The following is a 16,931-nucleotide window of genomic DNA, read 5'->3' on the forward strand; positions in this document are numbered from 1 at the left end:
CATGGATGCAGGTAGACCTGGAAATGCCYCCCGTACAGCTTCAGTCTGCCAGAGCTTGCACGAATCAGCCTCCAATTACATCAGCAGAGGCAAGAAGGCAATTCCTTGCCTGACTGCTAATCATCTCTTTTTTCCTCCTTGARACTGGTTTTGAAAGAAGTTAAATCTACTGGAAATTTGGCTGGATTGCTCTTTGTTTTAATTGTGRCTTCGTTTAAATGTTAGTATTATGAATAGCAATAAAATAATTACATAAATCATTAGTAATTATATAAAAACAATACCTAAATAGAAATACCTAAATAAAATAAGCAGCAAGTAATATCATCAATATTCCTGCTTTGTTCAATTACAACTCTTGCAATAAGAGTTGTGATGGGAAGATAAAACAGTGTATGAAGCCTTCCAAAGACTTAAGCTGAAAGCAGCTTTTTTTCCAGCTATTTGACATCCATGGATGCAATACCCTACAGCTTTTGAGTAATTCCAGATGCTTGAGGTGCCTGAGCAGTGGTTTGGGAAGGGCCCCCCAGTTGCCTGRTGAATCCAATGAGAACAAATAAGCCTGTCATGGGCTGCCCTTCCCTCAGTGGTGGGTGGCCCAGTCCTGGTGAGATGGAAGACCTTTCTGAGGTCCATAGTCTCTGTTGTGCCAAGAGTGGCCAGTACACCAAGGTCACCACCACTTGCYATGCTTGGTGGTGATGCTGCCACCTCTGCCCAGACACTTGGACAAACACAGAGAAAATTCTATGGGGCACAGAGGAACAGGAGCAGCCACCAATGCCACAGCCTCTGTCACTGCCATAAATTTCCACTGGAGAGCTTCCTGGTGCATCAGGAACCTGGTGCACTTGGAGAGCTGGCCCTAAAGCATCCTTGGGGCCCCTAAAACCCATGTCCCACTTCAGTCAAGAAATAAAGGTGTGATACGTTCCTACAAGTCTTGTGAAACCTGTGAGCCMGCAAAACCCCGACTCACATTGCTGGGGGTTATGAGTTGGAGGAGCCACAAAGCTCTTGACTTCTCAGACCATGGGTAAACTGCATATGCTTACAAAGAAAACGCAAAATTAGGCAGATGGTACTTATTAGATTTGTGTTATTAAAAATAATAATAATAAAATAATAATAACCCCCCGAAACATATGTATCTTATATATGTTACATTATGGTCCATAACATTTTTTTTTTTTTTTACATATTCAACAAGGATTTCACAGAGGCTTCTTATAGCCTCCACATTGCAAGGCCTTGGTGCCTCTGCATGGGCAGTCTTGGGATGGTATTTACATGACACAGGTCTCAGCAGTCAGGCCTGGGGTAGCCCCGAGGGCACAGCAGAGCCCATCCCTCAGATCTGCAGGGGCACACAGGGGACTCACAAAGGCTTCCACCAGTGTCCTGGATCTGCACCGTCTGATCATACATTAAATTAAAGGGTAAACGGAAAAAGAAGATCAAAGGCATGGGGCTGTACGCTGGAGTTTAAACATGCATCTTCAAGCAGCTCTGTATCTAAATCCAATGGAAAGCATTGCTTCTCCCAAAACACCACTGAGCCTACATGTGCAACAGGCTTAAGACATAGCTTTTCAGGCTGGATTCCCTGGCTGGTTTTGTCCCTTCTGGGTCTGGGGATGGCTTCAGTTGCATTTAGTACCTGGCTTCAGATTAATCCTGACAGAGGAGAGTTACAGCAGTGCTGATTTGCTCAGGCACAGGGGCCAGTGCAATGCAAGCACACAGGTGGGATGAGATGCTAGGCTATRTATCACTAGCCTTGTCCACAAAAGCACCGCTTTTCTCCAGAGAGCTGCTCAAATGGCAAACAGGGCATGCAAAATAATGATTATGAGAGTCAGTCAGCAACTCCTGGCAGCATTGCCTGTGGGGATGTCAAAGGGAAAAAAGCAGCTTGCAGCTCCCTGAATTCCACCTGCTGCYGTGTCTGTGCTAAAAGGGCCTTTGCAGTAGCCATGCCCTGAGCTGCAGAGGGGCCAGTAGCGCTTCCATACATCCATGGGATGCTCACATCACTGCTCTTTTCACCCTCAACACATAGCTCTGCAGCAACCCAGCCGTGGTGTCCCAGAGGCAGATTTATGACCCCACAGCTGCACCAGGGAAAGGCTGGTGCCCTTTCAAGGACAACCAAAGCAGCTTCCTGTGAACTCACCTGGTCAGAAGAGCTCATAAGTCAGTCCATCGGGGCAGAATAAGAGGAAAAAATAAGACTAATTCTTGCRTTGGCTTTCGGAGTGACTCAGGCAGAGGAAAGGCAGGAAAACATCTTCAGGCAACAGTTTTAACTGAGGTGGCCTGTTCCAGTCTTTGACCAGSATTTCTAGGACTTTCTTTAGCCAAAGAGGGGAAGCTTCTCTTCTTAGTGGCAGCCCACAGGGTACTTGGTGGACCTCTCTGGGTGTCTCTGATTTCAGTGCCAGTACAGAGACATACATCTCACAGGACAAGCATTTGTACTGAAGGACACCCACTGGGAGACATCCCTCTTCATCTCCACTCTCAGCTCAAGGCAGCAGAGCTGAAAACAAGAGGGGAGGATAAATCTCTGTTGGACTTGATGAATTTTAAAGGTCCTTCCAAACTCAGCCATTCTGTGATTCTGTGAAWTCAAGCACAGCAACCACCAACATCTAAGTCCTCAAAGTGTTTTAGACATCAAGCTTCCAAGTGAAGAGCAATCAGGTGCCAGAGGAACCTAGGAGCCTCTTGCCCTAGCAAGCTGTGCAGAGTGCCGTTTCRGGAGCACAGACAGGCACTGCCTCTCCCAAAGGCTGTATCTGCTTGCAGAAAGTATGTGTCTTCTGCAACCCTGCCCTCTGAGTGACTGTGTCTGTAGAGGAATAGTGCCAGCTCTTTCTTGGGCTGGTGAAAAGAGCTGGTGAGACACTAGTGGGGACAATGCTGGGCAGTCCCCTAGCACTGAGGCMGTGTGGATGACTCTAATGGGAGTCCCATCTATGTGTGAGATGGAGCAGGCACCTTGCTTTACCTTCAGTCCCAACTGAAGGCTCTTTCACTGCTGACTTCTGAGTGAAAACTGCTAGGTACACTGGATCCAAGTGAGCTTGGGGCAATGACAGCAGCACTGATTCTAGGACTCCTGGGTGCAAGCGGCAGTGGGAGGAAGAGGAAGGATGGATGGCCCATGTGGTTCAAGGGCCACCTTGTAGCTGAGGTTGCTGGCTCATCACAACCAGAACAARAAGTATCAGTCCTCTCAGGTCAACTGAAACAGGGAAGGAGGTTCTCTGCCAGGAGCATGACATAGGACCAACTCATCCAAACCGACTCAGTCATAGCTCAGCCTCAGWCCCACACACCTTTTGCTGCTCTGCCTCTGGCTGTCCCCAGCTCTTCTCATGCCCTGTGAAAGCATTCCAGCATTCATAGGGCCTGAAGGGTGACACTCCTGGCCTCATGCATCTCCGAGAAGCCACTTCCAGCACCTCAAGCAACTCCACCAACACCCTGAATTCTTTGGCTGGGGCATCTGCATGTCCACACAGACATTCCCTGTGTCTAGATTCTCACTGCCCAAACTCCCYTGTCTTGAATCACCACAGTACTCTGCCACTCTCTTCAACTGCAGGCTACAGCACCATTTAGCCCTAAYAGCCCGAGCCTAGAAGCATCAGGCCACCAGTTGGATGGGGAGTCTGTACAGGCTGTCATTGGCTCAAAGGGCAAAGTTATCATCCTAATGAACTGGAAGACTGGCACAGTACCTTGCCAAGCCATTTGATGTTTTAAGAAAGGCAAGTTTTGTAGGGGAAGGAATATGTTTCATCATATCAACTCTTATTTCTACTCATATTTATTATGCTAAGACTGCCACTATCTCAACAACGGAAGATACTGATGTTGTCTGTTTGAACTGGAGGCTAATACACTACAAGAAGAGATAAAAGAAAATGCCTATGCAGGCTAATTAATGAAAATTCTTCTCTCTTCTTGCCAACTCTGCCTTGTACACCTCCTAAGGCAACCCTGGCCACTGCAATACTTTCCAGGAAAGCATAGAGTCAGACCAGCTCTGAATGATGCACATCACACCAGACAGTCACTGAGTATCAACTCAACAGAAATCAATGGAATTATGCTAGTCGGTACCAGCTGAGGATATAGGCCCACATACATGCAAGATAATACAAGACTGCTTAGGTCAGTCTCTCCACTCTACCCTAGGTCCTGGATACTGGCAGGGCAGGCTATAGCCTCTATGGAGATATGAGTGGAAAAAGGGTGTCTCCAGATCTTTCCTGTTTGGTCATGTGGGTCACATACAAGGACAGGTAATGGCCAGAGGGGTTGTGGAGTCTGTCTCTTTCTCCCCGGGGAACRCATCTCTGCTTGGAAGTGGTCACCAGTCTGGTTACCAGGGTCTGACTCCTCGCCATGATTCTTCAGTAGCTGGGGCACGGGGTCCGTGTAAAACTGAGGTCACCAGTGAATTAAGTTTTGCAAAAGTTCATTTGGTTCTTCCTAGTGGAGCTCCTGAGGTGCTAACCTGTGACTAATCTCTCTCCAGTACTGGATGGTTTCCATTGAACTAGTCCACATGTATTCTGGTATGAAGAGAAGAATCTGACCTCATATTTCTATTGGACAAGAAAAAAGGGCATAGGGAACTAATGACAGCCTCACTTTCAGAAAGTATCAAAGAGGCAGGTCATGGATGCTGGAAAAGAAGAGCTGTCAACTCAGACATCAACACTGGGCAGAAAAAAAGATTTTGTTGAAGAGCCAAAAAAGACTAGAAAATGAGATCTATGAACAGCATATCCGGAGCAGGAAACCAATCTCTTTTCAGATCCTTCAGGCAACAGGCACCAAGAGGATCTTTCTCCACTTTGCTCCTCATTAAAGGTTTGTCATTACTGCGTTATTTTTAATACACATTAAGAGAAAAAGACCCACACGCACACTCACATGTGCACACACACACACACACACACACAAAGGGAAAATAATTGCCAAAATATACACTATAGACAGAAGAGTCCATTCATACTATGTATATATACAGAGTCTCTGAGAGCAGTCTAGGCAGTGCGCACAGGCAAGGTTGAGGACTTAGGTAAGGGACAGACATGAAACTCCTCATGGTTTCATGCATTTCCCTTTCTTCTCCCGTCGTTGCAGTTTCCGAAGACGACGAGTCCAAGCRTCTCTCCACTGAATAACCAGGCTATTCTTATCGGCCATCAGTCCTGGCCGATCAGTGGAGTTTTCACTGATACCCATTACCAAGTACTTCTTGCTGATCTGGATTTTGGGACACTTGCAGGACAAGTCTTTCATGTGAATCCACAGGAAGTTGTCACCACGCTTGACCCGCTCGTCACGGCACTTGTAGACAGAGAGGATATTGATGGTGAACTTGGCCCAGTTAGCCACYGTCTCCATTTCTAAGATGTTCACTTGGACCACTAAAGGAAAAGAAAGAGAGAGAGAGAGGTACAACGACTGAGGGTGCAGTTGATGAGTGCTTCCTCTCCCCTCTGGGACTCTGCTTAGAGGAAGACATTTTCTGCTGCTCCTTTGCCCCAAACCATCTTTTCTCTCAGAAAGGATGGTTCCTGTAGAATACAAATTGCAACCCTTCTACCAGTTGGAGAAGGCTTCACAATGCTCCACAACACTCTTGTGTYAGGGCAAGTCACAACAAAGAGTTGCTATCTCCTGAGCCCCAGTCTCAGAGATAAGTGATTGACATATGCTTGTTGGACTTTCCAGAAAACAGCCATATGAAGAAAATATTCATGTTTAACATATTTCACAGGCAAACAAAAAGGTGGGGAAGGAGAGAGGATGCAGGATCTTCTTTTTTTTATAAAAAGATATCTTATTTTTTCCTGAACTTTGTGCTGGTGGATGGAACTGGACTGACAGCTGTGGTGTATCGTTCCTGGTTGATGGTGGATGGCCGGCACAGCAAGGATGATGATGGCCTAGCTATCCTTGGCACCTCCATCTGCAAGCAGCCTACAAGCAGAGGTGGGCTTGGCGACTGAGGGGGAACYGACAGGGCCAACTCCTCTTTTGGTAAGCTCCATGTTGCTGGGAAACCTGGTACCCTTGCAGGGAAGAAAAGTTATCTGCTTGAGAATGGAGGATCTATCTCCCCGCTAGTGCATGCAGACCAGATCTCTGGAGTAATATCCCTTTGCAGGGTGCCTAGGCCTCCCATTCAGGTYCCCTAAAGAGAAGCACTCTTGTTCCTAACATGCAGCATTGACCTGGAACAGAAGCACTGTCCTGGGGCACTGCAGCCCACAGCCCATGGGAGTGGGACTRATGCCACTGTGAGCATGGGAGGTCACTGGAGAATGCCAAAAGGTTGGGCCTATGTCTGGGGCAGGGAGCTGGGGGGCCTGGCATGGGAGCTGCCAATGGCCAGAGGTATGTACCCTTCATCTCACTCATTCTTACCATAGTCCTTCTTGCAGTACTTTTTCATATTAATCTTGTAGTTGCCTTTGGCTGGTTTGCAGTACGAGTCACAGTCTGGAGAGAAGGAAGAAAAGGTTGAGTTCTGAATGATTTGAAGCAAGCATTGTAAGTGCAATCCTGTCCCAGCTAGAAGTGGGAGGGAAGGGATGGGGTCGGTAGATATAGTGGAGGAAACACCAGTAAAACGCAGCTCTTGCAGAAGACAGCATATAYGTCAAATCCGAATGCCCTCCAGGAGGCTTCTGAGCCAAAACTGCTATAAATTGATGCAGTTACTTTGACTTCAGCCAAGCCCTGGCAGCTTACATTAATTGTGGATTGGCCATGCTGTAAACACTCAAACTGCACCACTAGTAGTAAAGCGTCAGCAGCTGGGAAGAGAAACTAAGTGACAACAGTTTTGGGCTCATCAGGCAGACTGTGTTTGCTCCAGTACTAAGCAGATCTTAATGATCTCCTAAGGAGCCTTCTGGATAAATCACAACAAGAATGGCAGAGCATGCCTGAGGATCCTTCCTTKGGACTCAGAAGGAGATGGATGGGGAAAAATGCAGGTAAATACTCCTGCAGAACCAAGAAAGGCCCTACTTGCCCCATCCCCAGGATGACAGATGGTGGTTGGAACCCACATCCCCAGCTGGAGCACTGCTGTCTCACCTTGATAAATTTATTTCTTTTTTTTCTGTTTTACTGCAGGCCCTACAGGCTAGATGTGAAGAAAACACATGGACCTGGAAAATCCATTGTGACAAATTCATCCCAAAGTAATACAGTGGTTTTGAATAGTGTCACAGCCGAAACAGTAGTTTGGGCTAAGAAATGAGGTGCTGATGAAGATACCCTCTAGGGGGAAGGCTGCAGGTATCTGAGGGGTCTCACTCTGGACAGATTAGGCAGTAGAGACCAAGAGGGAGATCACACAAGAACATGGCAAAGGAKAGCCAAAAGAAAAGATGTAGCCCACAAACATGAGAGATGAAGAAAAGAGAGGGCTCAGCATCAACCCTATCATTGACTAGCTGGGCAAGAGACCCGAAGAAAGACCTGAATCCAAACCAAAGGCAAGAGGTTAGGTATAAACACAGCCCAGGTCACTCCAAATAAGGAGAGGCATGGCYGCCCTCAAACTGCCACTATTTAGGGGCAGTTCCATCCTCAGGGTCCAGGGGAGCAAGGAGCTTCTCCTTTGGAGCAAGCCCTCCAAAGATCCACTCCTCAGTAGGGTATCAAAGCTGGAGAAGATGTCTCTGGGCCCTAGAGGAGCAGGCAGGCTAGGAAAGAAGCTCTCCTGCAACACAGATTCACTCTCAACTAACTGCCTGAGCATCAYGCTGCTCATATTGACTGTGAGGATGGCAGAAAAGGTCACGATGCTGCCCTCTGTGGGCATGTAGCATCTCTGCTAGACTTCCCTCAGGCTCCTGGTCTCCGCCCCCCAGGGAAAAGCTCATGTCCTCAAGTTTCTTTTTTTTTCTTGTGCATTTCTAAAGGCCCCAGATTTGCATCTCAAGCAGAGTGAGGGCAGCCCTGGAATGCCTCTTTCCTTCTTCCCAAAGGCTTTGATCCCAACAATTGCCTGAAGCAACCTAGTTCTCTTCCTTTCTTAGCCCCTGCCATCTTCTTTTGAAATCTCAATTTGTCTCTTTCCAAATGGCATGTTTTTCTAAGCCCATCTTTCTTCCTTTCTTTCCATCACTCAGGTTCTCTGTCCGGCTTGGCAGAGCCAACTCCACTTCCCCTGAGACAGAGCAAGCAGTCACTGAAGTTGTCTTTGTTTGTGGGTTGCCACAGAGATCATTTGGGATGGAGCAGGGAGATGGAGGGAGGGAGTGAAGGTCTGGGGAAAGAGAAGGGAATAACAGCCATCCTGTGCCAAGAGGAGAAAGAAAAAAAGAAGAAAGAAAGAAACCCAGAAACGTAAACTCGTCCTGGACTCTCCTGCTTTTTCYTTTTCTGCCTAACTCCCTTTTATTGGGGACTTTGTGATGCCTGTTCCAAATTTGTCATTGATAGAAACAGCTCAGCACGAAGCTAATTCCTGGGCAGAGAGGGGTGAGCCCTGCTCTTCAACTCAGCCTTCCCTGCTGGTTGCTGAGTGGTGTTGTCACTGCCTCACTGCCCTTCCACATTGGCTCAYGCTGGCGGGCACCCGCCAAGGCCGAGGAGATGATGGTGGTAGTTGTGGATAGGCACGGCCGTGATGCAGGGGCCATGTCAGGCCATCTCACCCTGCAGGTGGTGCGGAGGCAGGGCTTGGCACTGCTGCCTGGTTGGCTGCCTGAATCGCTGGATTTGCAACACTGTGGCAGCTCCTGAGTGCATCTTAAGTACTCAGTTCTGCTTTGAGTATGGCCCACGGCACAAAACAGCCATGCCTCTACTTACAGGACAGCTCCAGAGCTCTCAAAAGTAAAAACTAGGCCCAAGCAGYCCAGAGGTAAAGGCTGTATTTCCCTCCTGTTGTCTGGAAAGTGTCTGAGGTTGGCAGACACTTGTTTCAGCAGTTCTACTGTGGCTCTGGGGCACCCTGGCCAAGTTCTCCTGGTTGCCCCCAGCCCAGTTCTGGCACCCAAATGTGCTGCTTTCTTCACAAGTCCAGGAAAGACAGGAGGGGAATTGCTCTTTTCTTTCCCAAGGGGAGTGGGAGGCGACTGTCCATGTGCCCAAGCCACGGCACCCTCCAGGCCATGGCACCCTAGGTCCTTCCCTCTGGGGCATCTCCCTTGCTGCAGGGTCCTGTCAGGATGCTGACTCCAGTGCAAACCTTTGATGACAGTCAGGACAGCATGCATGTGCCTGGGCTGGGAGGTATGCAGGGACCACGCAGGCTGCAGGCAGGGCTGCTGGTGGTTCCCCAGGGAGCAGTAACAGGGACAAGGCAGACGTAGCAGCAGCAGGGACCTTCGGCAAGGCAGGAGTTAAAGCCGAAGAGCACGGCCAGGGATCGAACCCTGGAGAGCTGCCCATAAAGCTGAGCCTTTCTGTATAAGAATGATTTTTAAGTGCCACAAGCTGTAAAGTGATCTGCAGGGTCAGAAAACACCTTTCCGGAATTGCAGCGATTTCTCCTGAAGAAACTAGAGGAGTTTCAGGGTAAAAGGRGGAAGAAAGGAGGAGAATCAGAAATGAGTAACAGGAGAACTCTTGCATCTCAAAAGCCTCACCAAAACTTCAGTAGTGTTCCAACCCAAGAGCTCTGCTCTGTCTCAGCCTCCCCATGCATGGTCTGGCCCAGGCACTCAAGCTGGGGGGACATGGAGCGAGGGTTGGGCACAGCCTCTGCCAGAGCTGCAGACACAAGAGGTGGCTGCAGGGGCAAGAATCAGAGGAGAGCAATGTGGTATGGGTGACCACAGACAATATCTTCAAAGTGGGCCATGTTTTTAGGGGGCTAAAGAAAAAATCCCACTAGAGCTGCTCTCAGCTCCTACAAACCCAGCCAGCGCAGACTGAGCCAAGCTGCATTTTCACAAGGACACATAGGAACATATGGGCCTGTGGTCCCACCTCACTGCTGGAAACGAGGCTTGGGAGCCAAGCCACCAAAAAATTTAGCCAGCATCACAAACGTAGGGCTAGGCAATGAAAGGAGGGAGCCTCARGGAGCAGAAACCCTGTCGGCATTTGGGAATGGCCGTGGCTCAGCCACGGGTCCCGCATCGGCAGGGAGCTGCCCTGGCTGCTGGGCCGAGCTGGGTTTCCTGTGGGAGAGGAGGACAGCATGTAGCTTTTTAGTCCAGAGGGCACAAACCTGGGTTTATTGCAGCATCTGGCAAGAGGACAGCCCGGGGCAGCTGCAGTGCCGCTGGCACACCAACGCCGACGCCAGGCTGGTCTCGAGTACGCGGGGCCCACAGGGTGCAAGGCAGTGGGGTGTGAGGGGGCTGGAGGGGCAGCCTCTGCCAAACTGCTCTCCCTGCCAGCCCTCCACTCTATCGTTTGTTAACAAAAGAAAGAAAGAAAAGAAGAAAGAAAAACAATAACTGCCCTGGGCTCCTGCTCATGATTAACATAATAAAACTGTGATTCTGAAGAGCCAGAAATGGTGTTTGGAATTAACAATTTGGGATTAGTTTGAGAACTTTCAACCTCAGCTTTATGCTGAGGAACATTCCTCAAATATAAAATCAATTTCTGCCTCAATTTATGTAAGAAACAGGAAAAAAAAAAGAAAAAAAAAGAAAAGCCCAAGTGACGCAAGGCATTTATTTCCCTTCCTTACCTCTGAACACATGGCCTTCATTGCCATGCACTCAGGCTTGGTTTGTATTGCTGCAGTGTAGAAAGCAGCTTTGTGAGGGTTGCGAGGGATTAAATCAGCACGCCCTCCCTGCTGCTGGGGCTTAGACATCATCTAAAGGGTTAGCAGGGCCTGCTTAGGTCTGCCACWAACCCCCTCACGGCCGAGCTCCCTGGGGTTTATCCCCAGAAGGCAGGGTGGTGTTGGGTGGGAGAAGCCCCCTCAGCTTCCCATGGTGGTGACACCAGTGTGGCGCCTGGCTCCGGGGAGCAGCCCCAGGCTGAGTGGTCACATCTGCTCTGCAGCGAGGAGATGCTGAGTGATGGGTTGTAGCTCTGGGCTAGGGCTGCAGAGGTGAAGCTAAGGCCCTGGCATGCAGTGAAAAGAAAAGCTTGGGAAGGAGAGGGGAGGCTGGCYGGAGAAGGGAAGCCAGGGCTCTTCCTGTGGCCAGGCACCAGCAGGGAGCCAAGGGAGAGGCTCTGCCTGTGCCGTGAGCCAGGCCCGGCTACGCGCTTGCTATCAATCCTGACGGGTAACCCTATAAAAATGTCAGGAGCTTGGACAGCCATCAGAGAAGCTGTTTCACAAGTGCCTCTCCCCCTTGCCAGCTCCTGGAGTATCTCCTCCACCTTTCCATCTCCATTTTAAACTTCCCGGACMTGGTGTTATACATGCTAAGGGGATTTGGAAAGAAAGGCTTTGGAAAGCCTCAATGGCTCCCCAGCTCTCATCCTGGCTGCACAGGTACACACTTGTCTGCTTCCCCTGCAGCTGCCCTTCCCACCTWGCCCCCATCTGCTCCCATCTCCTGTCTGCTGTGCTCCTGCTGGACCTGTCYGCAGGCCATCAACATTGCAGCCCCCAAAAGTGCCCGCCCTGAGGCACAGCTGCATCTCCAGGGATATGTTTCCCCCAGATTGAGACACTGCTGTTTCCCCCAGGATATGCTGCAGTCCTGGCCCTGACACACGTCTCCATCCTCCCCCCCCACACTACATGAAAGGCCCCTCCCCATGCCAGGTCCCACTCTGAGACACAGCTCTGCTACATCTGCCTTCGTGGAAGAGTTCTCTTCCCCCATTCCCCCCTGCTGCCATATCCCTAAGTAGTTGATAGTCCCCTTACACACTTGGATTTTGGCCACTGCATTACGATCACATGCACTAGCCTAATGGCCAGCTGTGCTGAGGTTCTCCAGAAACTGCTTCCTGCAGTTCCCTGGACCCTCTGAATGGGGCAGGAGCAGCCTCATCCCTACCTGGGTGAGCASTAGGCAGGCAGTGCCCTGAGAGAGTCTCCTGCACAACCAGCCGTACACCTGGTGCCCACGCTCACACTCGCACTCGCACACAGCGCTCAGTGTGCAGCTAYGTGCATCCCCACCACCCTGCTCTCTGTTTTCACAGTCGGGCCAGGCAGCTCACCTGTGTCACCATGCAAGAGTTTTCTTGAACTAAAGGGGAAAATCAGATTAGAAGCAGACTTGCTTCTGCCGCATGGCTGCCTTCAGCACCCCTCCCTCCTCTCCACGGACACATTCCCAGAGTCAGCCTCCCTAATCCCCCTTTTTTCTCCTTCCAGCACGCACACCCTCCAGTTCACCCCCTCTCTGCTCTTCCATTGCCCTAAACTGCTTTTTCCACTTAAGTTGGGCTCCATGGCCCAGCCTGGAGCTTTCAACACCCCCAAGAATGATGTGAATGTGCTGTGCTCAGCAGGGGACTGCGTTGGGGCAGGCCGCCAGGTGGGCATGGAGAGGAAATAGCTGTCATTTGCGTTAGCAACTGTGTGCAAGGACGGGAGAACACACGTATGTACATGAGCTGGGCCATACGAGTGCACAGAGAGGGGCCTGAATCGCTGTCTGCCAACATCAGCTTTGCACCAGTCCCTGGTACAAACACGTAGATCGGCCTGCCACGTGCGAATGGCTGCTAAACCACATGTAGGAGCAACAGGCTGGTGGGGAAGAGGGAAAAGCCTGCCTGGCTGAAACAACACGTGAATGTCCAGAAGGGTTGGTGTGCAAGAGGGATGAAGGGAGGCAGATGCTGAGAGACACCATGTACACGTGGGATGAGGGTGCACGCATGGAGACAAATGCTGAGGGGTGAGCACCCCTGATTTCCAAGGGCCAGTAGAGACTGGCCCTCATGTGGGGTGGGGGGAGGGAGACATGTGTGAGAGGCAGTGAGTTTGCACATCTGGTTTACTTCTCCTTGCCTTGAAAAAAGAAAGAATATTTTGTTTTAAGAGAGATGTAACTTAATTAGGTGTTATGGCTGCAAATCTTTTACTGCTGACTTTGAATTCCTCTAAAGCCCTGTTTTGCACTCTGCTAGTTTTGTTAATTCTACTAACAGGGAACACAATTTTTTTTCCTTTGCTAAGTGGAAATATTTTAAAATAATAATAATAATCACACACACAAAAAAAAAAAAAGACTTGGGACATTTTGTTATAGAACTAGTCCACCACTTGGACAGAGAGATCAAAGTTGTACCTTGAAGGTCATGAAGGCCTGGAGAGGCAGGAGAAAGCCAGGAAGTGAGAAAAGCTGCTGGACCAAAGGAAGGGATGGTAAATGTCAGCAAAAAGCTGCAAYTCACCCAGGGAGAGGGTCCCCAGCGGGGGGAGGCATGGGAGGCAGCCAGGGAGGGGAGGGGCAGCTGAACACCTGAAAACCAGAGGGCTTCAAACAATGAAACCCTGTTCCCGGACCCCTCAAAGAGCCCAGCACACCTGCTGTGGCCTCGGCAAGGTTCTTGTGCTGCATTAACGGGTGGTGAAGGAGGGAGGGAGATGCAGAAGAGAGGAGGAGAAGGTGCTCTGAGGCTCGCCTGCGTTCTGCTGGGATGGCAAAGCCAGTGACCACCAGGAGCAGGATGGGGCCAGCCCTTGAGGGCCAGCAGCCTAAAGCCTCTCGGGTGAGTGCCCCATTCTCAGGAGTGGCCAGGGAGAGGTAAGAGAGTCCCAGCTCCTCTGGGGTCTACTCTCCTGCTTATTTTGTGATCCTTGCCAGGATCCAACCTCAAACCATCCCCCTAGCCAGCCCTGGGGCAGAGGGTGCTGGTAGGCAGGAGGGTAGAGGCAGCAGGGCAGATAGTGCAGGTAAGCACAGCAGAGGAGGAGAGAGTCAGAGGGTGTAGGCAGGAGAGCACCAACAGGAGGGTGCAAGCGTAGCGGCAGATGGCTGCAGGCAGCGTTGTAACAGGGTGCAAGCAGCAGAGCAGAAGGGCTCAGGCAATAGGGCACTGGCAGCAGGGTGCAGGCAACAGGTAACGGGGTGCAGGCAGCTGGGCAGCAGGGTGCAGGTGGAGGGGAGAGGGTGCGGATAGAGCTGCCACAGCCAGCCCTACTCAAGGGGAATGGCATCAGGAAGGTGGAAACCCCCTGATTAGAGTTGGACAGGGCAAGAATGCCTGCCCCATTTTCAATCCCCACTCATCATGTGAATCAGGGAGCATGTCCTAGAGGAACAGGAGCCTAACTGGGTCCTATGCTCTCCTGGAGCAGACTCTGAGCAAAGGCAAACTACTTAGCGAAGATGTTTGAGCTAGAAGCCAGAAATCTTAAAACAACAAATCTGCAGATAAAACTACAGGCAGTTTAAGAGAGACCTTCTCCACTAAAACAAAGTAAACACTAGGGTCTCCATTGAGTGCCATTTATTTTTATGCACCTGAAAATATCAGACATAATTCTAAGAATGTTCCTATTTATAAAGCACTGAAGGGGAGTCACCTTGATTAACTCTGCTCCATGTGTTGCTCTGTGTTTGCARTAAAACCTTCCAAATGTCCTTTTCTCCCCCTTTTCCCACAGCCCCTTCTTTGGTGTTCCCAGCTCCTGGTTAGGAGCTTCATGGCCAAAAAGCACAAAGTTCCAGTTTCAAAATGAACTAGAGAATAGTCTTGAATTATTTTCCCATAAGCCTTCTTGTCCAAACCAGAACCAGAGGAAAGACAAACACCCGCATTCAGCTCCCTCCCACTCTGCTTGGCAAGAGCCCTGATGGAAAGGGGACCCCGAAGGACCCCTGGGTGCCAGGGAGCAGGAAGGGGCTCCCATCCAGCCCTGTCATCCCTCCCTGATTCCAGCTGGCTCCAAGAGCTCCAAACTGGGAGCACCACAGGGACCAGGGGCTCTAGCTGGGGTCTCCCAGCCCATGTAGACAGGCCGCAATGCTGAGCCTCTGCTTCCTTGCTGTAGTTACCCACGAAGGAGCATGTGGAGGAGCCATTGCAATCCCCAAAAGGAGCAGAGGTGGTGTCAGTCTGCAAGCTGTCCTATCCTGGTCAGCTTCCCTAGCAGAATTACCATCACAGATAGCTCAGACCTTATTACTGTCCTATTCCACTGTGCAAAATGGATGATTTACAGAGGATTGGCTCTATTCCACAACTAAAGCATGAAACCAAATTTCTGTTAGATGCATTCAGAGCTGCCTGACACAGGATAAAATTCATATTTTGATGATACCTTGTTTCTTGTCATAGCCAGGACAGAGAAGCCAGAACCTCAGTTGTGCAAGCCACTGCAAGCCCAGGAGAGCGAGAGGAGCTGGGCCAGGTTRCACCAGGCGAGGTCTGGTCTGTGCATTGCTTTGAGCCCTTCCACAGAAATGCAGAGGCACCACATCCCTCCACGCACATCAGCCAGCTCTACTTTGTGAGGAGCTGAGTTAATGGTGCAGAGCCATCTATTAACCTTCTCTTCCACAATCACTAAGAAAGCCTCCTTCCTCTCCCTCGCTAACTGTACACATTTCTCATGTAACAACTCAGTGGCTTTGAAACCTCTCCTCCTTGTCAAACTCCTACAGACTTGAGTTACTAAGTGCACTCACAGCCATACGAATGCACACACATAGCCACAGGAAACCAGGMTAAAATACTGTCTACTATGAAGAGCTAAATTCAAGGGGGTAGGCTAACAGACATTCCTGAAGAGCCAAGGAATATGGCCCTGGTCATGAGCCAGCCTGGGAAGGGGTAAATAGCTGTCGGCATTTCATACCATTTCCACATGAGGTAGCTAAATTCAGGGGAGTTGGAGGCAAGGCTAAAAGCAGGGCAAAAGGGTTTCCYAGGAGTCTGCGTCTTTCCCTGTCATGGATATACCCTGAACAGGGCTGGGGGAAGCTTCTCAATAAATATGGGCACAGGAAGCCCCTGAGAAGCTGTCACAGGAGGTTTCTTGAGTGTCCTCTTGAGACCACATGTACCATGGGCTTGAGTTGAGAACAGTGTAGGATTTCTTGTCTTTCATGCTGGGATGTTTGAAAGGACCAGCATATTGAGGGTAGCAGGGCAAATGGTGACCTGAGAAGAAAAGTGGCCTCTTCTCTTAATTTCTCTATGCCTATCCTGGCCAAGCCTGGAAGGATTTCTACAGACGGATACACAAGGGGATTGCTAGGAACAGCCACACTGTGGTGCTAACAGGGTCGAAATGGGACTGCAGAAAGAGAAGCAAGGGAGAGAAGAGTCCTGCTATGCTCTRTTTCTTGTGCACAGAAATGCTTGTATGTGGCTTTGAAGAGCTGGCCCTGCATTGGCACACCCCACCCACTCTGACCACCGATGATAATCATGTAAGAAACAGAGATGACAAGAAGATGTATTAGACAGCAGAATTAGACAGGTTTGGGAGAGGGCCTATTAAAGACAGGAGGTTGGGGATGAGACATGCAAAGAGGCAGTTTTACTGTCTGCCATGGCATCTGTCAGGGCACATCCTGCAGAGCAATCCAGGGCACTGCAAGCTGGCTGCTGCCTCAGCTCAGCTCTTCTCTGAGCTCCGAGACTAGTGGCACACCACTGTGTGGTGCTATTGGCATGCTTTGTGTCAGAGATTGATGGGATCTGAGGTGACTTTTTTGGGCCCTGGCAGCAGGAACCAGACTGGAAGAGGGAACCTAATCCGTCAGTCCAGGCACCTGCATTGCACTAAGCATCCTGAWATCCAGCCTGTCTCTGAGCTACAGCTTCTACAAGAGCTCAAGCAAATTCAGAACACTGCATGGAAATTAGACTCTTGCYTCTCCAGTTGGGGGATAAAAAGGGATTGTTCTTGAGGAGGTCTAACGTCAGAGGTTTTCACATCAGAATTATCTCCCTTACATGTGCAAAGTCTAAAGTTTGCTCAAGCAGTTGACCCTCTGCAGCACTGATTCTCTCCCACATGCTACACGCAGTGTGAAGAGATG

General features: G+C 50.0%; 1 protein-coding gene across 2 annotated transcripts in view; it reads right to left on the reverse strand.

Annotated features, from left to right (window-relative positions):
* Positions 1-1,084: 1,084 nt before the first annotated feature.
* The window catches only part of NTN3 (netrin 3), a 56,802-nt gene continuing 40,955 nt past the window's right edge, over positions 1,085-16,931 (reverse strand). Inside the window, exons 6-7 of one of the 2 annotated variants that reach the window (XM_085307007.1) lie at positions 6,460-6,534; positions 1,085-5,456 (exon numbers count right to left, since the gene is read on the reverse strand). In XM_085307007.1, the coding sequence (XP_085163133.1) occupies positions 5,128-5,456; positions 6,460-6,534 (404 nt within the window). In that variant the 3' untranslated portion in view covers positions 1,085-5,127. The remainder of the gene's footprint in view (positions 5,457-6,459; positions 6,535-16,931) is intronic. The other variant, XM_085307008.1, reaches the window with a different exon arrangement.

The sequence above is a fragment of the Rhea americana genome, unplaced genomic scaffold (assembly GCF_003343005.1).
Source record: "Rhea americana isolate MKP2758 unplaced genomic scaffold, rheAme1 scaffold_250, whole genome shotgun sequence".
NCBI classification, from domain to species: domain Eukaryota; kingdom Metazoa; phylum Chordata; class Aves; order Rheiformes; family Rheidae; genus Rhea; species Rhea americana.